Source organism: Salvelinus sp. IW2-2015, linkage group LG24, assembly GCF_002910315.2.
Source record: "Salvelinus sp. IW2-2015 linkage group LG24, ASM291031v2, whole genome shotgun sequence".
In the NCBI taxonomy this organism is placed as follows: Eukaryota; Metazoa; Chordata; class Actinopteri; order Salmoniformes; family Salmonidae; genus Salvelinus; species Salvelinus sp. IW2-2015.
Window position 1 is genome coordinate 332,187 of NC_036864.1, and position 22,214 is coordinate 354,400.

Here is a 22,214-nt window from a genome sequence, read left to right on the forward strand (position 1 = left end):
GAACAAAGGATTACATAAGAAACCTTTATTTACAAATGACGACAATTTGCATGGTTCCAGTCTGAATGCTTCCACGTTTATCAAATTAAGTTCAGAAATCATTATTTATACATATGTACATTACTTGACAACCCATAATTTAATCCCTTAAATAAGCTTAAAATTGTGCTAGACATTTTCAAATAAATTGCTTCAAACAACATCTTGCATAATATTAACTATTTCAGCAAGTTAAAGCAATTTCTAAATCAACAGTACCATGAGCCACAAATTCACAATGAAATAATTAAATAACAAAACTTAACATCTTTCAGTCACAGCATTTATTTTTGGGCCATGTGTTCATTTAGAAAAAACACCCAGCATTGTTTCTAAAATTAAGCCATGTAAATTGAAAGACTTGATTTGCACAAGTATTTACAGCATTTGACCTGAATTAGTTTTGGATAAGGCACAAGGAGAGAGAAGACAACTTTGACATAAAAAAAAAAGACAGGAACAAATATTCACAACCCCTACTGCTAAATACACCCCTCCCTCCCTGACACGTCACTGAGTTGCTGACTGATGCAAATTCTAAAGTGTTTCAACAGTAGTACACAAAAATGCAATTAACAATTCCAAATGCACTCATGTTTTGAAAATGAACCTCGGTATATCTATTCTCCTTTAGTTACCCCTGAATCCAAAAGGGTCATTTCACAGTTCTATGAATTGGACCTTGATAAGGAGCTCCTCATAAGCAATGGTTTTAATCAGTGCTGATAATAAATTAACGGTAGGTTGACCTTTAGAAAGAGAAGCCCCTCCATGTTTTCTAGTAATGGCATGGGCTGATTCAGAGTGCAGTTCACACTGGCTGTGCTGAACAGAATCTCTGCTGGGACAATGCTGGGAGGGCAGCCCACGTAGCGGACAGCGACTTTGGCAAGGTCAGGCCACAGTAACTTCTTCAGGTTCCAATAGTCCAGTGGATCACAGCTTTGATCAAGTATGTCCTCCTCCAAGTATTCCAGCACTGCCAGCTCAGATGATTTTGGCTTGTCCTCCTGTTTTATCTTGTGTCTGATGTCATCCATGAGTGCCCAGAGGTTGTCCTTGTTGTTTGAGGGAGAGCCATTTGATGACGCTGGGAGCTCTCCACCACATCCGTTGGATAGTGAAGGCTTTGTCTCAATTGAGGTAGAAAGGGACACCTGAAGTTCACTGATGAGGTCTTGTTTGCATTGCTCCGCCTCTTCCTCCGTGAACAAGGAAGCCTTGTACCGCGGGTCCAACATTGTCGCCCAAGTGTACCTGGGGTTGCGTAGGGTTGATGACATCCTACTCACCATCGCTTCCTTCAGAGACTTGAGCATGTTGTCGATGCCCATCGTCTCATCGAAGAGCATGTCTATCTTTCGGTTGAGAATGTGTATCAGTGGTATGACTTGACCCAGACTGGCAGTGCGATTGCTCATCTCCCTGCAGGCCACTTCGAAGGGCTTCAACGCATTGCACACCGACTGCATCACTTCCCATTGGTCGCAACTGATCATTTCCCTGAAGTTGCACTCTATCGACATCTCGTCGACCGCTTTCTTTTGTTCCACCAGACGTTCAAGCATGAAGAAGGATGTCCTCCATTTTGAGGGAACGTCCTGGATGAGGCAATTTTCAGGTAACTGGTAAACCTTCTGCAGTTCGGCCAACTTTTCCTTTGCTTTGTCTGAGCGATACACTCGCTCACAGATCTTCCGAGCGATGCTTAGAAGGTTCTGAACCATCCTCTGACTCTTTATGGCTTCGCTCACAATTAGGTCTATGGTGTGTCCAAAGCACTGCACGATGACATGGTTGTTGTCCTCCAGGACGTTTGCAATGGCATTGTTGTCGGTTACAGTAAATCCTTTCTTCAGTCCTAAGGAGCTGATCCAGGTGTCCCAGAAGTATTCGAGCTGCTTCTGTATATTGAGCATGTCATGGTCACAGTCTATCTGTGACACACTGAGGAGAGCAGAGCAGTGAAAGTCCTCGCCCTGAGGTCTAACACATGATTCATATGAAACCCAGTGGGCGGTAAGAGTCAGAAATTCCCGAGTCTGGCTAGTGACCCAGATGCTTGTTGTGAAATGGACGATACCACTCTCAGCCTCTTTCAGGTGTGTGAGAACAACCTCCTTCACCCTCTCATACATGTCTGGTATGGCAATGCTGGTGAAATATGAAGAGGAGGGTAGAGAATATTGAGGTTGAAGGTACTCCAGTAATCGGTTCAAACCAGTGTTCTCCACTAGGGCTGATGGCTGAAGATCCAGTGCAAGCATTTCGGCAACGAGTGTGGTGATTTTTTTGGCAACCGGATGGTAGTCATCAAATCTTTCACAGTTTTCGTCATACACAGAAGTGTCCATGAGTTCGTGTTTAACGTGAATTTCAGCAGACGGCACATCACCTGAGATAGTACTGTTACTTTCAAGAACATTTCCATGAAATCTCTGCATGTGCCTGAATAAACAACTAGTTCCGAGGTTTGTCGTCTTTTTGCCCCGACTTATTGTGCGGCTACAGTGCAAACAAACCACCTTAGTGGGATCRGAAGGGGAAATAGAAAAATGATTCCACAACTTTGATGTCTTTTTACTGAACACAGAGTTRTGTGGCYTTTTCTCTTTGGCAGGGCTGTTRGWCAGTTTGGCTGGAACAGCCTCAGCAGCAGAGAGARTAGCGTAGGGAWGAGGTGAGGAGTCCTTATCRTTTGTGCTTTTTTGGTTTTTGAGKACATCAGGGTGCCTTCTCATTAGATGCCTCATCAAACAGCTGGTTCCGAAGTCKCCCCGTTTCCCCCGGCTGATGACACAGGGGCAGTATCGRCAGAGGGCTTTAAGCTGATCCMCTGGAGAGACRATGAAATGGTGCCACACTTCGGATTTCACMCGTTTCATGATTTTTTTRTTTTGTTGGAARATTGAACTCGCCGGATCCTCTTTCAGGCCTGAGCCCTCTAGRGAYAGATCRCACRGTGAGGRAGGTAAAGGAACATCCTCATCTYKAAGTCCAAAGCAGAGATTGAGGGAGGAATCCTGTTCTGATTGGTTTATTGTGTCATCAGACTCCTCCTTCACATCCATGCTTTCATCTTCGTTATGGGGCATTTCGCCAGATATTGTTTCTGGGGAGGATGGAGCGAAAGGGGATTCTTTTTTAATGTCCACTACTGAGTCCTGATGCAGCTGAGAGCGAGACAATAGTGTTGGTGGGTTTGTATATGGTGGTGGAATGTTCGAGCCCTGTCCATTTTCTTCAATGACAATTTCTCTGTGGGCTCTCCACATATGGCGAATCAGACAGCTAGTGCCCAAGTCCTTTCCATTTTTACCCCTGCTAAATTCATTCATGCAGTGTATGCATACTGCTTTGGAACTGTCAGCAGGTGACAGGTAGAAATGCTTCCACACAGCTGATCTTCTACGAGAACTTGAGTTTTTAGGAGTTGCAGCGAGGCGCTCAGACCCACCTCCATCCATCGCTTCTTCATGGTTGTTGTTGGAATGTGAGGATGAGACTGTGCCAGTGTTGTTTTTGGCACCCTTTTCTAGTTTTGGTTCAAGTTTTGGTAACACTTCTTTGGATGATGATATGTCAGAGCCCTCTGCTGAAGAGGTGGACGGTGAGGAGTTATTTTGTGCGGCGGGAGTAGTAATGCTAGCTGCCAGGCTTCCGTTATTTGAGGGGGATATTAACGATGAGGCAGCAGAAGCAGTCAGAGTATTTGAGGAGAAGTCGCCATCTTGTAAAAGCACAGTGGGGTGAGCCCTTCGTACGTGCCTCATTAAACAACTTGTACTGAGGTCCTTCTCGTTCTTACCTCGACTGAACTCTTTCATACAGTACATACAGATTGCTTTGGTACTATCACGTGGAGATATGCAGAAATGGTTCCAGGCAGGGGATTTCTTCCTGGGATTAGCATTAGCGGGACTTCTCATGGATGACAATAGACTTTGAGTGACAGCATCCATCGCAACATCATAAAGAGTGCTTGTGTACCCACTAAGCATACTACTGTAATCATCTGTATTGTCTCTAGTAACAAAGGGGCCGACAGAACTATCATATGATAACCTTTCATCCTCTTGGGTCCCCTCCTCCATACTGTTTGGATCGTCTTCCTCAATATGTTCAGATGTGTCATTTTCTATCTTGATTTCAGTGTTTAGATTTAGGCTTTTGTTTGAAATGGCTGGAGAAGTAGGCCTAAGAGAGTTCTCTTTGTCACATGCCTCACCTGTTTCATTGACAGACCCATTCATTTTAAATTGTCCATCAACCTGAGAAATAGATAAATTGTCTGGTTCCTCCTCGTGAATTGAAGCCACGGGGGAAGAGTCTTTAGCCAGTGTTTTAGATGGACAGGTCTTTGCATCTGCAGTGTCATGGGGGGTAATGCTGTATGATTTAAACACGTAGCCATCTTGCCCCTCAATTTTTAGACATGTTCCTTTCGCCTCTCTTTTCTTGTTTTCTATGCCATTAGTTTCTGAATCTACGACATCTTCTTCACTCTTAAGAGAGAGGTCTTCCCCTCCATCCATGTTAGCTGACCAAAGTTCTGCGAGAAAATCAAATTCTGATGCAGCTTGACAAAAAAAGTTAATGAGTCATGGGTGTGAGAGCATTTCTCACACCAACGTTTCAGTCTGCTTGTCCAGATCAGAAGGAGCAAGCTTGTAGTCCATTTTCGAATGCACCGAAGTTTCCACCTTTTCTAGTAGGATCTGGAATGAGAGAGAAATTCAATAAACATTGATATTTCATCAAATAGCAGATAAAAACAAGTTGACAGACTAGAAACTGTTTAACATGTCAGGCGGCAACCTAACGGACCTCACATTACCCTTAACAGATGTGTTAGGTTATATTATATATATTAGCCATGCTTAGCAGTACGACAGTGTAGAGCAGGGGTATTCAACTCTTACCCTACGAGCTCCGAAGCCTGCTGGTTCTGTTCTATCTGATAATTAATTGCACCCACCAGGTGTCCAAAGTCTAAAGCAGTCCCTGATTAAAGAGGAAAAACAAAAATGCAGTGGAATGGGCTTTGAGGTCCAGAGTTGAGTTTGTGGAGTGATACTAGCCTACCATTATTCAGGCTGTACCCCACCCAAAACATTTTAATTTAAATGGGTTTCAATGTTGGTGTGCATTGCTTCCAGCAATGAATTTAACTTTGGGGTCCTTTAAGCCCCATCTATGACAAAATGTATAGTCTGACATTAATTTGTGACATTTTCTTAATATTCAAAGTAGGTATGATGATAATTTAATGTAATTATATCATGAGTATAATTTCCCAATGTAGGATTGACAAATAGCCTAGATCACAATACATTTATCAAATTAATAATCGGTTTCATGGTTGCAACAGTAAGTAAACCTTATTTTATTAGCAACAATGCCTTTAGTTAGCCTACAAATAAAACTGCTTATTACACAGGCACATTGAGTGTTCATTATGAATTAACTAACCCAGAACGAGACAAATGGGGAATTAATCGTTATTCATGCATGCAGCTACCAGCAAACCACAACAAATGTTTCACCAAGACTGTAGCAACTACAAACATAATCCGATCTCACAGGTGATCGGACCATATCTATGTCTGGAATCTAAACAAAATAGCTACCGCAGTATCATACTCATTTTCTAGCTTGAACGTTATCTAACTGCTAACTAGCTAGTTAGCGTGAAAGCTAGCTAGCTACAGTAGCCTTATTTCCTGATCCAACGTTAGCTAGCTGGCTACTACTTTTCCGGGTAGTTAGCTAACGAGCAAAATCCAGGATTAAGGTGACACATTAATTTGCCTTAAAATAGTAGCTACTTCAAACTCAACTCATAATTTGGAGCCCATTTAGGTAATGCCAAATGCTAGCCAGCCAAGTTAATAACAATGTCAGTGTCAGAGGCTAACAAGGTATCACATTAAACCTAGCTACACAAAAACAAACATATACCACACACTCGGTTTTCTAAAACAGAAATCTGAAACCATAATTTCACAAACCGACTAACTAGCCTTTCAACTACATATATGAAGCAGCCTATTTATTAATTGGGGACAGTGTCTGATACAGTACGGACCCTGGTCGTGCCAGCTAGCTAAACCACACAGGGCATAACCTGTCTAGTGAGACAGAACCAGATCGTGCCCTGGTAATGGAACAGAAGGACCAACCGAATCAGCCCAGAACATTACTCACGACGTTATTTGGAGAGAAAAAAAAGAGACCCCTAGAAATCATATTAGACCAAGATAGTATACATACCTTGAAATTGTGGCTTATGTTTCAGTTACTAAACAGTTAAATACGACACATTTGATTGATCCGGGGGGATTACTTCATTGCTTTGTCTCCTAGCAGTTCACATTCAGTTGAATCGGGTCCACACAGCATCGGACGGAAGGAACACGCTTTATGATGTCACTGGGTTGAAGGGTTTTCCAATATGGCGGCAGGGACAATAAAATACGAAACATTCGTCGATAAAGCAACACTTCTTTAATAGATCAAAACGTGAATATTACTTCTTGACAGACGCCATGGTGCATTCTTAACATTGTGTGCATATGCCATCGCCAATACACAGACACTAATCATTTTTTACCAACGGTGTTGTTTGTTTTCCTCCTGTTATCACTGCTCTTACATTTTAACCTTACCAACGGGGTTTCTTGACCTGAAGGGTCTCTCACAGGGGCACTGAAACCATCACGTTGGGCAAATGATTTACACAACAAAACTCGACACTTATGCATATGAACACATTTCACTTCTATAAGCACAGGCAAAACAAATTGTTATGAAAGGCTTGCTGTATAATAGTCTGAGAACAATGTGAAATCTAAATGTTACAATGTGTGGAATGAGTCTACATTTAGACACTGTCTCAGACAGCATGAAACTCAAATCAAATGTGAATTTGAATTTTAACACAGACCGAACTTTGAACAAATTACTAGGCTACATGTATGTAAATCTTCATGCATGCTTTGAAGCTTCACAGGACAGGGGGCAGATGAGGTAAAAGATGGTGGATAGTTTACTAAACGTGATCTGCATAACATTCCAATACCAACAGACATACCGTTTGTATGCCTCCTCATCTGTATACCTGCAGACACAGACAAAAGTGAGCAGTTCAGTCATCTGCACTCAATACAGCTAGCCTTCAACATATTCTTGTAGCCTACATATTCTTACCTCTGTTGATTGATATCCATTGAATTGTGTCCATTTTCTGTTTTAGAAAGATTTGCACAAATATGAAAAGGTAGAGGGTATCATCGTAAAACAATAGGAATTTAGATACCAGGGACAAACCTTAACTTAAATTGAGGAGATCTTTACATTTTTCAGTTAAGTGCCTGCACCTGCTGTCCTTTCAAATCCAAATGTTTCAGTTGGGCAGTTAGGTTACTGCAAGAACTAATGAGGTTCCTCAATGAACCCCACCTCCAATGGGTTCTTGGAATAACCTTTTCCTATGGGTTCTTGGAAGAACCTTTTGGCGACACTTTTCAACCTTTTGGGGACAACAAAGAACCCTAAGGTTCTTTGAAGAACTTTTAGGATCTTAGAAGAACCCTTGTTGAACCCCTCATTTTTAGAGTGTAGCCGTTTGTTAACCATTGTACATTTTTCAAAGGTTCCTGTCGCTGTAAGTGGAGTTTCCCTCTCTCGCGTGCGCATGCTTTCCCACGTGAGCTCATGGTTCCTCCATAATATCTGTCATGCTCACGCAAGAGAGGCAACAGCTGGCTCAGAGGTATTTTTGTTTTTATTATGATCCCCATTAGCTGTTGCGAAGGCAGCAGCTACTTTTCCTGGGGTTCACACAAAACATTAAACATGACACATTACAGAACATTAATAGACAAAAACAGCTCAAGGACAGAACTACATACATTTAAAAACGGAACACAGCCTACATATTAATACGTACACACAAAATATCTAGGTAAAATAGGGAAGAGGCGTTGTGATGTGTTGCTTCATCTTTTTTTAAACCAGGTTTGCTGTTCATTTGAGCAATATGAGATGGAAGGGAGTTCCATGCAATAATGGCTCTATATAATACTGTACGCTATCTTGAATTTGTTCTGGATTTGGGGACTGTGAAAAGACCCCTGGTGGCATGTCTGGTGGGGTAAGTGTGTGCATCAGAGCTGTGTGTAAGTTGACTATGCAAACAAGTTGGAATTTTCAATACATTAATGTTTCTTATAAAAATAAGAAGTGATGCAGTCAGTCTCTCAACAACTCTTAATCAAGAGAGACTGGCATGAATAGTATTTATATTAGCCCTCTGTGTAATGAAGGGCAGCCTGGTGCTCTTGAGCGCCAGAAAGGGAGCCAGAGAAACAAAAATTCCCTGATGCTTCCTTTAGTGGTGTCAACATTCTGTAAGGATCACCGCTGGAGACAAAAAGCAGGTACAGGGAGTGAATATATAATGAAACATGGACATGAAACAGAACAGGACCAGCGTCTGGACAGGAGGAAAATAACGAGATCAATGCTGACACAGGGAACAAACTGAGGAGCAGACAGATATAGAGGGGGTAATCAACAAAGTAATGGAGTCCAGGTGTGTCCAATATTGCGCAGATGCGCGTAATGATGGTGACAGGTGTGCGTAATGAAGGGCAGCCTGGCACCCTCTGATTACAATGAAGAGCAAGATGTGCCACTCAGTTCTAGGCCAGCTGCAGATTAACTTGGTCGTTCTTTGCAGCACCTGACCACATGTTTGGACAATAATCAAGATAAGACAAAACTAGAGGCTGCAGGATTTACTTTTTGGAGTGTGATGTCAAAAAAGCAGAGCATCTTTTTAGTATGGACAGACCTCTCCCCATCTTTACAATAATTTAATCTACATTGCCCTCTGTAATTATTGGAACAGTGATGCATTTTTGCATGCATTTTTGCATGCATTTTTTGGCTCTATACTCCAAAAGTTTGGATTTGAAATCAAACAATGACTATGAGGTTAAAGTGCAGACTGTCAGATTTCATTTGAGGGTATTTTCAAAGCATGCAATGCCTACATCAAGCTTGTGACTACAATTTTTTTTGTATACAAATATTCTACCCCCCAAAAATGCTAACCTCCCCTGTTGTTGTAATGCTGAGAGGTTAGCATGTCTTGGGGGTATGATATTTGTGCGTCTGTCTCCCTCATCATTATTCACGACTCATTCAGGATTATCCGAAATCATGGTAGCATCCACATTAATGTAGAAGTGTTTAGAAACATATTTTATTCTTAATTCAAATAAAAGTGGCTTGACACAATACATTATTTACCATTCATTTCTATTGGGAAGAAAATAATCAGAAACATTACCAAAACAAACAGCAAATGCATCCAACACATGTTCAGAGTCACAAGCTTGATGTAGTCATTGCGTGCTATGAATATCGGTCCAAATACTTTCATTTTTACTACTTGAATACACATATAAGTGAATTTGTTCCAATAGACTTGGTGCCTTAAAATGGGATGACTATGTACAAAAAGTGCTATAAATTCTTAACAGTTAACCCGATATGGATGAAAAATACCCACATATTAAAACTGACAGTCTGCACTTTTACCTCATAGTCATTGTTTGATTTCAAATCCAAACTTTTGCAGTATAGAGACAAAATAAAGGGTGCTGTATATGTTTTGACCATGACAGTTTACAATCTAAGGTAACACCAAGTAATTTAGTCTACTCAACATATTTAACAGCCACCACATTCATTACCAGATTTAGCTGATGTCTAGAGCTTAGGGAATTATTGTTCCAAATACAATGCTCTTAGTTTTAGAGATGACCAGGACCAGTTTATTACTGGCCACCCATTCCAAAAACTGACTGCAACTCATTGTTAAGGGTTTCAGTGACTTCATTAGCTGTGGTTGCTGACATGTATATGGTTGAATCATCAGCAAACATGGGCACACAGGCTTTGTTTAATAATGCCAGTGGCAGGTCATTGGTAAAAATAGAAAAGAGTAGTGGGTCTATAGAGCTGCCCTGCGGTACACCACACCCTATATGTTTGACATTAGAGAAGCTTGCATTAAACAAAACCCTCTGAGTTCTATTAGATAGATAGCTCTGAATCCACGATATGGCAGAGGTTGAAAAACCATAACACATAAGTTGTCTCAACGACAGGATAAGATCAATAATATCGAAGGCTGCACTAAAATCTAACAGTACAGCTCCCATAATCTTCTCATTATTCATTTCTTTCAACCAATCGTCAGCTATTTGTGTCTGTGCAGTACATGTTGAGTGCCCTTCTCTATTAGCACGCTGAAAGTCTGTTGTCAATTTGTTTACAGAGAAATAGCATTGTATTTTGTCAAACACAATGGTTTCCAACAGTTTGCTTAGAGCTGGCAGCAAGCTGAAATGTCTGCTGTTAGAACCAGTTAAGGCTGCTTTACCACTCTTTGGTAGTGAAATGACTTTGGCTTCCCTCCAGGCCTTAAGACAAACACCTTCCTCTAGACTCAGGTTAAAGATATGCCAGATAGGAGTGGCAATAGAGTCAGCTACCATCCTCAGTAGCTTTCCATCTACAGTAAGTTGTCTATGCCAGGACGTTTGTCACTATTGATGGATTACAATATTTTTTCCACCTCTTCCACACTAACTTTACACAATTCAAACTTACAATGCTTTTCTTTCATTATTAGTTATTTTTATGCATGAACATGATGGCTCACTGTTCATTGTTGGCATTTCCTTCCCAAATTTGCCCACTTTGCCAGTGAAGTATTCACAAAAATAGTGAACATCAAAGGGTTTTGTGATGAATAAGCCATCTGATACGATGAAAGATGGAGTTGAAATTGTCTTTCTGCCCATAATTTCATTTAAAGTACTCTAAGTTTTCTTTAATATCATTTATCATTTATTATTTTTACATCACTTTATATCATTGATCATTTTGTTGAGTTTACAATTTTTGTTGAGTTCACAATTTGCAGTAAGTCAGCCAGTCAGATGTGCAGCCAGACTTATTAGCCACTCCTTTTGTACCATCTCTTTCAACCATACAGTTTTTCAATTCCTCATCAATCCATGGAGCCTTAACAGTTCTAACAGTCCGTTTCTTAAAAGGTGCATGTTTATCAATAATTGGAAGTTCATCAAGTAAATCCAGAGTCTGGATGCTCCTTATTAATCACACCAGATCAACAGATATTTTGGGGTGTTGCTATAGGCCACCAAGTGCTAACAGTCAGTATCTAAATAACGTGTGTGAAATGCTTGATAGTGTATGTGATGTAAACAGAGGTCTACTTGCTCGGGGGACCTGAATATTGACTGGTTTTCATCAAGCTGTCCGCACAAAAGGAAGTTTCTCACTGTAACCAGTACCTGTAATCTGGTTCAGGTTATTAATCGACCTACCAGGGTGTTTACAAACACTATAATAACAAGATCATCCACATGTATTGATCACATTTTTACTAATACTGTAGAACTTTGTTCGAAAGCTGTATCCGTACCGACTGGATTTAGTGATCACAATATAGTGGCTACATCTAGAAGAGCCAAAGTTCCAAAAGCTGGGCCTAAAATAGTGTATAAGAGATCATACAAAATATATGTGTATGATGTCACGTCGCTTCAAAGTTTCCATTCAATTGAAAGTTCCAGGACATAAAAACATATTGAACGCAGCCCTGAGGTGCGTTCAGTTCACTTGAACGTTTGTTACGTTGTGGAACGGTTGTACTGAACGTCATGTTTCCCCAAAATGTTCTTGTATGTTCTTGAACAGATTTTGAGGTATGTTTACTCCCGTTTGGTGGGTGTGTCGAGGTGTGGCTTAATGCCGCGTTCAAAACTGCTGGGAATTTGTAAATCTCAGACTTAAGTGCGTTCATGACAACTGGGAACTCAGAAAAAAACAAGCTAGTTTTGAACGGTCATCCACCTCCGAATTCCTAGTCGGGAACTTGAGCATCTTTCTAGAGCTATGACTTTCCCACCTGAAGATCACTGATGTCATGATTTGACCTAGTTTTTTTTCCAGAGTTCCCAGTTGTCTTGAAAGCACCATAAAGCAATGAGTGGTGTATTTAAAGGGCAGTGGCCATTTTATTTTATTTATTTTTTATTTCACCTTTATTTAACCAGGTAGGCAAGTTGAGAACAATTTCTCATTTACAATTGCGACCTGGCCAAGATAAAGCAAAGCAGTTCGACACATACAACAACACAGAGTTACACATGGAGTAAAACAAACATACAGTCAATAATACAGTTGAAAAATAAGTCTATATACAATGTGAGCAAGTGAGGTGAGATAAGGGAGGTGAAGGCAAAAAAAAGGCCATGGTGGCAAAGTAAATACAATATAGCAAGTGTAACGGATGTGAAATGGCTAGCTAGTTAGCGGTGGTGCGAGCTAGCAGCCTTTCAGTCGGTTACGTCACTTGCTCTGAAACCTAGAAGTAGTGGTTCCCCTTGCTCTGCAAGGGCCGCGGCCTTTGTGGAGCGATGGGTAACGATGCTTCGTGGGCGACCGTTGTTGATGTGTGCAGATGGTCCCTGGTTCGCGCCCAGGTCGGGGCCAGGGGATGCCGTAAAGTTATACTGTTACATTGGTGCCGTGACCCGGATCACTGGTTGCTGCGGAAAAGGAGGAGGTCAAAAGGGGGGTGAATGTACCCGATGTGAAATGGCTAGCTAGTTAGCGGTGGTGCGAACTAGCAGCCTTTCAGTCGGTTACGTCACTTGCTCTGAAACCTAGAAGTAGTGGTTCCCCTTGCTCTGCAAGGGCCGCGGCCTTTGTGGAGCGATGGGTAACGATGCTTCGTGGGCGACCGTTGTTGATGTGTGCAGAGGGTCCCTGGTTCGCGCGAGGGGACGCCGTAAAGTTATACTGTTACACAAGTAAAACACTGGAATGGTTGATTTGCAGTGGAAGAATGTGCAAAGTAGAGATATAAATAATGGGGTGCAAAGGGGCAAAATAAATAAATACAGTAGGGAAAGAGGTAGTTGTTTGGGCTGAATTATAGATGGGCTATGTACAGGTGCAGTAATCTGTGAGCTGCTCTGACAGCTGGTGCTTAAAGCTAGTGAGGGAGATAAGTGTTTCCAGTTTCAGAGATTTTTGTAGTTCGTTCCAGTCATTGGCAACAGAGAACTGGAAGGAGAGGCGGCCAAAGGAAGAATTGGTTTTGGGGGTGACCAGAGAGATATACCTTCTGCAGCGCGTGCTACAGGTGGGTGCTGCTATGGTGACCAGCGAGCTGAGATAAGGGAAGACTTTACCTAGCAGGGTCTTGTAGATGACCTGGAGCCAGTGAGTTTGGCGATGAGTATGAAGCGAGGGCCAGCCAACGAGAGCGTACAGGTCGCAGTGGTGGGTAGTATATGGGGCTTTGGTGACAAAACGGATGGCACTGTGATAGACTGCATCCAATTCATTGAGTAGGGTTTTGGAGGCTATTTTGTAAATGACATCACCGAAGTCGAGGATTGGTAGGATGGTCAGTTTTACAAGGGTATGTTTGGCAGCATGAGTRAAGGATGCTTTGTTGCGGAATAGGAAGCCAATTCTAGATTTRACTTTGGATTGGAGATGTTTGATGTGAGTCTGGAAGGAGAGTTTACAGTCTAACCAGACACCTAGGTATTTGTAGTTGTCCACATATTCTAAGTCAGAGCCGTCCAGAGTAGTGATGTTGGACAGGCAGGCAGGTGCAGGCAGCGATCGGTTGAAGAGCATGCCTTTAGTTTTACTTGTATTTAAGAGCAATTGGAGGCCACGGAAGGAGAGTTGTATGGAATTGAAGCTCGCCTGGAGGGTTGTTAACACAGTGTCCAAAAAAGGGCCAGAAGTATACAGAATGGTGTCGTCTGCATAGAGGTGGATCAGAGACTCACCAGCAGCAAGAGCGACATCATTGATGTATACAGAGAAGAGAGTCGGTCCAAGAATTGAACCCTGTGGCACCCCCATAGAGACTGCCAGAGGCCCGGACAACAGACCCTCCGATATGACACACTGAACTCTATCAGAGAAGTAGTTGGTGAACCAGGCGAGGCAATCATTTGAGAAACCAAGGCTGTCGAGTCTGCCGATGAGGATGTGGTGATTGACAGAGTCGAAAGCCTTGGCCAGGTCAATGAATACGGCTGCACAGTATTGTTTCTTATCGATTGCAGTTAAGATATCGTTTATGACCTTGAGCGTGGCTGAGGTGCACCCATGACCAGCTCTGAAACCAGATTGCATAGCGGAGAAGGTATGGTGKGATTCGAAATGGTCGGTAATCTGTTTGTTGACTTGGCTTTCGAAGACCTTAGAAAGGCAGGGTAGGATAGATATAGGTCTGTAGCTGTTAGGGTCAAGAGTGTCCCTCCCTTTGAAGAGGGGGATGACCGCAGCTGCTTTCCAATCTTTGGGAATCTCAGACGACACGAAAGAGAGGTTGAAVAGGCTAGTAATAGGGGTGGCAACAATTTCAGCAGATAATTTTAGAAAGAAAGGGTCCAGATTATCTAGTCCGGCTGATTTGTAGCCATACTGACAGCGTTCCCCAATCCACAACCCGTTTTTCAACTGGTCGTTCAGTACAGCACCGTTTGTTTAATTGAACGTTCCAGAATGTAATAACTTACTGAACGCAGCCCTGGTCTATTTAGTGTCCCCTCAGTACTGATAAGGCATACTTGAGTGGCTCCGTTACCATGCTAAGCTTAAAGGAGCAACTGAACATTTTTGTCTCATCTGTGATATTTTGGCTAAAAGACTCAGGTCACAAAATATTAAATTGAGCAATATACCACATTACTTCTTATTAGTCATACAATCCTTGGTTTATAAGCATTACTAAGCATGCTCATCCATTTTTATTCGTTTTTTTTGTGTAATTAATGCAACAAAAAATATTTATGTTGGCTGGTAAAAAATCAGAGTGGCTGGTAGATGTTTGTATCTACCTGCAACCGTGGCTGGTAGACAAAAAAGTTAGTTGTAGGCCCTGGTAGCAAGGACTGAGAAGTGAGAATGAGATAGTCAGGAGAGAGAGAATACAGTAGACGGCACACGTCAAACGTGTGATCTATGACCCTATGTCATGGTCACGTGTGTATGCCCATATATGGGCATCCTGTCAGGACATCCTGGCGGGAAGCTATCACATGCTCTAGGGAGTGCCTATACATATATGGGCATTCTGTCATTCCTGTTCTCACGCTTTAGAGGGAGTGTTAATTTAGGCATATATTTCATCTGTTCCTTTGAAGCTGTCATGATGATTGATGTGTAGGGACCTCTGTTGACCTTTGGGATGTGTTTGAACATTTCAAAGAGTATGGCCCCCACCCTGTTTTAGTGACCTTAGGGCTGTTGTCTATGAAAACAGGAATGTCCGGGGGTATTGGGGGGGCAGACACATTATAAATAAGCCCCAGAACACCACAAGCGCCCAAAAGAACACTAACAAGAAATTAAAAATAAACCCAGAACATTAAACCGAAAATTAAACATGTCGCCTAGGCCAATTCTGGGTGTACTTTGTGCCTCGTGTCAAGAACCCAAAGACAAAAGAATCGAGGACATTTTTGTGTGAGGCCCCTGAATGTTTTAAAGGAGTTTTGGATATGAGTGATGGACATATGGCTTACATATTCCAACTGGAGGATTCAACTGTGAAGATTTTCACAGACAGCGGCCCCAGCACCCTTTATCAAACAAAACCCTGGAGTTTTTCTCCTGCGCTGCGTATGAGAGAATGGCTTAAGATACGGCTAGCGCTATGTCAGATCGAACACGCCCTGAGTGGTACATCCCTGCCCGGCTACGCGTTGGAAGAGAAGGTGTGCGAGCGCGATGATTTGAAAGCCATAAGAATCTCTTCAATGGCGTATAGCCCCGACTCCAAAGTGACAATTTTAGCCTGTGAACAATATGATAGTTCAAATGCTACAAAATCAGTTAGTTCATATRTATTTTCCAAAGCCTGCAAGGATGTGAACTATTTTATGCCCGTCTTTAGCTTTAAGTGGGGAGATTATCATATATTCCTGGCCATGATGAAAAAGCTGGACAATCTTTWCCAAAATTGTSAACAATTACGCCGCTGGGCGCGTCTATCCTTAAGACATACCCAGGGTCTACAGGCACGACGTTTGATCTATCCATGGAACGAAAACTTWCAGAAYGTGGAATGTGCGGGATATCTAGCGAGCAAGAGAGCCTGTCTTGACGACGGTGAATTGGAAACGGATGGATGTCAGGGCTAACCCTATAGCCGGCGCCTTTATCTGTAAGAAAGGAATAGTAAAATTGTTTGTAGTAATTATAGCATGTTTTAAAAGGTCTGTACTAAATATTTTGAATTAAATAAAGGGTTTTAAAATTGTATCTCACCTTTAACGCCTGGAATATCACGCTCCCTCTCTCCCTGTGTGTCTCAGAAAAAAGGCTTTCAGGAAAGACGGGTGTGTGTGCGTGCGCGTGTATGTGTGTGTGTTTCAAAAACAATGGGTTTTTCAAGGGTGTGTGTCTGCATGGGGTGTTTGAAACCAGGTAGGCACTTTTGTGTCATTAGCACATAAGCCTCTCAAATCCAAATGTATTTACCCCCCAGAGGATGTGGGGGCTCAAAGGTCAAACCCCCACAGCCAGAATATAATCGGTCTAGACAACCCTTAAGGTTTAAAAACAATGTTATTTCTAATCAACACCGTTACTAACGGTTCATTATGCATACTGAGTGTCACCAAGGATGTAGGAAGCAAAAGGCAATGCCGCCAGCCCTGCATATAATAGGTCTAGACAGCCCCCCTAAGGTTGAAAAACAATGTTTATTTCTAAACAATACCATTAATATCGGTTCATTTTTGCATTGAGGATGTCGCCCAAAAAACACTAAACTTCCCCATCGCTCTGTAAACATCATTCCATACTTTGTCTCAGTCAGGACACAGCGGCCCAGCTGAAAACTCGTTTCCTGCTTTTCTGCAAAGCTATACACATGGAGAATTTTTAAGGTGAGGATGTGTGTCACGACTTCCTGCCGAAGTCGGCCCCTCTCCTTGTTCGGGTGGTGTTCGGCGGTCGAAGTCACCAGCTTTCTAGTCACCACCGATCCATGTTTCATTTTCGTTTTGTTTTGTCTGTATTACACACACCTGATTTAAATTCCCACATCATGTTCCTTATTTTACCCTCTGGCTTACCTTTCTGTTCTGTCCGTGATTGTTGGTGTCTTAGTGATTGTTGTAGGTGTTAGTTTTGTATTTTCCTTATTGGAATATTGCTTGTTTGTTTTATTGAGTAAACTCGGTTGTTTTACTCTAAAGTGTGTCCTGCGCCTGACTCCGCTACATCTCTGCACCCAATCGCTGACAATGTGAAAGTAATATTTTTGCTTTTGGGTGCGTTAGGTATTTTCTGGGAATTGTTTGATATTTCGAAATTAATGGACTGTTGGGAACTATCTCTCTCTCTCTAATATTAAACCGGTGTTATATATGTTTTTACAGATATTCTAAAACGGGTGGACATCGTATTTTCAGGTATGTATTTATGTCAATTGCACGTATTTTTATAAGTTAAAATATATATTTCGTATAATTTATATGTTAATATTATCTAACGTCTATAGGATACCCAGCTGCTACTGGGAATAAATGTTTTGGATAATTTAAACGTCTATAAGACACACATCTGCTACCTGGAATAATGTATTTGGATCATCCAACATTAGATGAGAAATCTAAGGTTCAAACCGAGACCGCGTCTTCTTTACGAAGCCCGTCCCCATCACGCTATTTTCGACGTAAATCCAAAAATAATATATTTATACATTAAAAACAAAAAGTGTGTAGCTATTTAAAAACCTAATCTTTTGTTTACATTGGACAGCCCCCCACAACAAGGATACCTGAAGCATTATGGACTCTAACTATGAACGACTTCGGTAACTATATATATATTATCTATTGTTAATATGTTCATCTATCTGAAATGTATTATAAAATTTTGTATACAATATATATTTCATTTTTAGTACCCTATTTTGTATATATTTTTCTTTCAGACTCCTCCCCGGCGTATACCGGCACAGAAGGCCCTACACATCGAGAGGGCGTGTTCGAGGTGGAATTCGGCGCCCAGGACATACCCAGTAAAACACTGAAACCGGATGATTTCAAAGCTTTAAAGTACAATTCTGAGGTAGACGATTTGTTGCTGAATGAAGCGGCCAGACAGCTTGATACAGCCAATTTTGAGGAATAAACAATAATCAATCAGGATATTTTAAAACTGGAGGACACCGAATTTTCCGATATGTCTCTATGTCAATTGTATGTATTTTGTATGATAAAATGTATAAATATAGTTTAATATTATTGTAGAAAAGGCCCATGGAGTTGGTGGAATCGTCCTTGACTTCATGGCCACTTACTCAGCTGGACCAGGGGGCGCTTTAATTAGGTCGGGTGGAAATGTCCGACAGATCTCAACCCCAATAAAAGGAGGGAATCGCCAACTACCGATCTCGCTGCTTTCTCTTCCTTAACTCTGTCTAATCCAGAAGTTCTGTGCGTCCATGAATCCAAGGAAATCCACCGAATCTGTTACATTTCAGCGGAACTATCTGTTGCGATCGGGAGAGTGGGCCATCAGTTATTGTTTATAGTTATTACCGCGGAGTGCGGCTTGGAGCGCACGCTTCAAATCTATTGTGTAATGTGAATGGTCAATGATCACGGCCCTACGGATCATCACAGGCCAATTAGGCCAACGATATATGGTTAATATGTTATGAAATTACATGTACACATGAAGACACTTGAAAGGGTGAAATATGAAACGTCATTGTTTGCTTAACTGATCGATTCTGATATCAAACTAATGGGGATTATAGATTGAATAACCGATCACTGTATGTATTATTCTTCTAATGATTATGATAAATAGTTTCGAGCATAAATGACTCAAGGATGATTCCTATTGACTTCTTAATGAACTGGATTGTTGAATTCCCTTATTATGGTAATAATGAATGATTGTTATGATTTGATATTTTTGAATTTGATAGGATATATCTTATGAATTTGATTGGATACATGTTATGAATTTGATAGGATACATGTTTTGAATTTGATTGGATACCTGTTATTCTGTTTCCTTTGTTATGCAGCACAGACTACTCAGTAAATATACCACTTTATGGTTAAAGGAATTCCTGCCTCAGTCTCATCCATTCCTCTGTCACCTGTTCACCTTCACTGTCAGTCATCCTACCTGTCCAGCTACCAACACAGATTCCACTAATCTTTCAATTATTAAAAACGTCTAAAGGATACCCAGCTGAGACCGGGAATAATTGATTGGGGGTCATCCAGCATTAACGGTTGTAACTATTGAAGATGCAAAAAGGGGTTTTAAGAAATACATTTGTTTGATTGACAGATATTATTATTTAAAAAATAATAACATTATTATTATCATAATCTTTATTATTATTATGTTACATGCAGTGATGAAAACATTTTAAAGGAGCTCTAATTCAAACATGCAAAGATATATATTTGATACAATTATCCCGTTAAAAACTGTTGTTACAATATCACTTCTCATTGTGTACATTTCAAGGTTTCACAAACATAAAACAAATATCTAATGAATGTTTATCGGACTAACACACTGAGTTTCCTATTTACTAAAGAACAATCACTGAAACAAAACACAACAAGTTGTAATATAATCTGTATACATGTCATTCTATACTGAAAACAGGTACATTCTGAAAGATTTTGATGTTGATGTGATAACACATTTTCTTAAATTCATCTCGCAATTTAGGATAATACAGTTTATTTTATACTTAAATTGCATTATCTATCTTGTCTCATACCATGCTAATACACTACCAAGCAATGCAAACAGATGTGGAATTAACCCATAACAGGTGTGTGTCTTTTTAGGATCAAGAATTGATCAAGAATACCAATAGGCGTGATCACATGCTCTTCCCTATTACGGCATCATATAATGCACAGTCATATGCAAATCCATAAAACTCTGTCAATAAAACATTGAAAACCTTAACAGGACTACATGCAATGTCATTATTTTCATCACCATCCATCAATGGTTGAATTGTGTTATTTTTCTTTGTACATGCACCAAGCTTCCAAGGGGCTGGAGCAAGCAAACAGGCTAAATTAAAAATACCCAAATAAAACATATGTGAAAAAATGTGTCCTCGGGCTTTCGCCAGCCAAATCAGTTCTGTTATACTCACAGATATAATTTTAACAGTTTTAGAAACTTTAGAGTGTTTTCTATCCAATACTACCATGCATATCTAATATGCATATCCTAGCTTCAGGGCCTGCGTAGCAGGTTGTTTACTTTGGGCACCTCAGTCATCCAAACTTCCGAATACTGCCCCCATATCCCTAACAAGTTAATTTGACCAGTTTATTCGACCTGGAATATAACTTTTTGAAGTTTTCGTCCGAGTTCGCCTGGACCGGCGCCAGCGTTTGGACATGTGAACTAAACGTGCTAGCAAAAGTAGCTAATTGGACACTAGTAATGGACATTATCGAACAAAACAACAATTTATTGTGGAACTAGGATTCCTGGCACTGCATTCTGATGAAAGATCATCAAAGGTAAGGGAATATTTATGATGTAATTTTGTATTTCTGTTGACTCCCCAACATGGCGGAGAAATGTTGTGTATTTCTGAGCGCCGTCTCAGATTATTGCATGGTATGCTTTTTACGTTAAGTTTTTTTTAAATCTGACACAGCGGTTGCATTAAAAACAAGTGTATCTTTAATTATATGTAAAACATGTATCTTTCATCAAAGTTTATGATGAGTATTTCTGTTATTTGACGTGGCTCTCTGTAATTACTCCGGATATTTTGGAGGCATTTCTGAACATGGCGCCAATGTAAACCGAGATTTGTGGATATAAATATGCACATTATCGAACAAAACATAAATGTATTGTGTAACATGATGTCCTATGAGTGTCATCTGATGAAGATTATCAAAGGTTANTATCGAACAAAACATAAATGTATTGTGTAACATGATGTCCTATGAGTGTCATCTGATGAAGATTATCAAAGGTTAGTGATTCATTTTATCTCTATTTCTGCTTTTGTGACTATCTTTGGCTGGGAAAAATGGCTGTGTGTTTTTTGGATTTGGTGGTGATCTAACRTAAATATATGTTGTGTTTTYGCTGTAAAACATTWWAMAAATCGGACACGATGGGTAGATTAACAAGATGTTTATCTTTCATTTGCTGTATTGGACTTGTTAATGTGTGAAAGTTAAATATTTCTAAAAAATATTTTTGAATTTCCCGCGCTGCCTTTTCAGCGGAATGTTGGGGGGGGTTCCGCTAGCGGAACGTGTGTCCTAGAAAGGTTAAGTAGAGAATCAATCTTCAGGATGTTGTTATCATATATATCCAATAACGTTCCAACCGGAGCATTCGTTTTTGTCTACAGAGTAATGGAACGCATGGCGATATCATGAGTAATGCGCATAACCAGGAACTAGCATTCTGCCAGACTACTGACTCAAATAGCTGCCATCCAGCCCCACATCACACTAGAGGCTTCATTCCACGTTCTACTGACTGTTGATATCTAGTGGAAGGCGTAGGAAGTGCGAATAGATCCATATCTTACTGGGATGTGAATAGACGATGAGTTTAACATCAACAAGCCCCAGAATTTCCACTTCCTGTTTGGAAGTTTGCCTGCCATATGAGTTCTGTTATACTCACAGACATAATTCAAACAGTTTTAGAAACTTCAGAGTGTTTTCTATCCAATAGTAATAATAATATCCATATATTAGCATCTGGGACAGAGTAGGAGGCAGTTCACTATGGTCACGCAATTCATCCAAAAGTGAAAATGCTGCCCTCTATCCCTAAAAAGTTAATTAACTAACACATCGATATGTTTTTTGAAAGTCAGCTTAACATCTATACTAATACAACTTCAATCATTAGAATAATTTTTGGACACTCTAGAAAACAACATATACTTCGTTTTACACGTATTCAATATTAATTTAAGGTCAATAAAGATTTTTTGCAAAATAATGAAAGCATAATGTACTTCAGGGCGGCCGATAGAGTACACA

The 22,214-nt window shown here is 40.7% G+C and overlaps 1 protein-coding gene and 1 long non-coding RNA gene across 3 annotated transcripts; one reads left to right on the forward strand and one right to left on the reverse strand.

The window, feature by feature from the left end:
• Positions 1-10: 10 nt before the first annotated feature.
• On the reverse strand, positions 11-7,122 carry zbed4 (zinc finger, BED-type containing 4). Of its 2 annotated transcripts, XM_023969588.2 has the most exons (3): positions 6,313-7,122; positions 4,962-5,043; positions 11-4,757 (listed from the first exon to the last, which is right to left on the reverse strand). In XM_023969588.2, the coding sequence occupies exon 3, from the start codon at positions 4,572-4,574 to the stop codon at positions 756-758; it is 3,819 nt and encodes a 1,272-aa protein (XP_023825356.1). In that variant the 5' UTR covers positions 4,575-4,757; positions 4,962-5,043; positions 6,313-7,122; the 3' UTR covers positions 11-755. The 2 variants fall into 2 exon arrangements, with proteins under 2 accessions (XP_023825356.1, XP_023825355.1); XM_023969587.2 differs by lacking the exon at positions 4,962-5,043.
• A 9,757-nt stretch (positions 7,123-16,879) lies between these two features.
• LOC111951511 (uncharacterized) lies at positions 16,880-19,249 on the forward strand. Its single transcript, XR_002875610.3, has 4 exons — positions 16,880-17,459; positions 17,568-17,600; positions 17,950-18,004; positions 18,125-19,249. It is a non-coding gene; the product is annotated as an uncharacterized lncRNA (long non-coding RNA).
• The last annotated feature ends 2,965 nt before the right edge of the window (positions 19,250-22,214 follow it).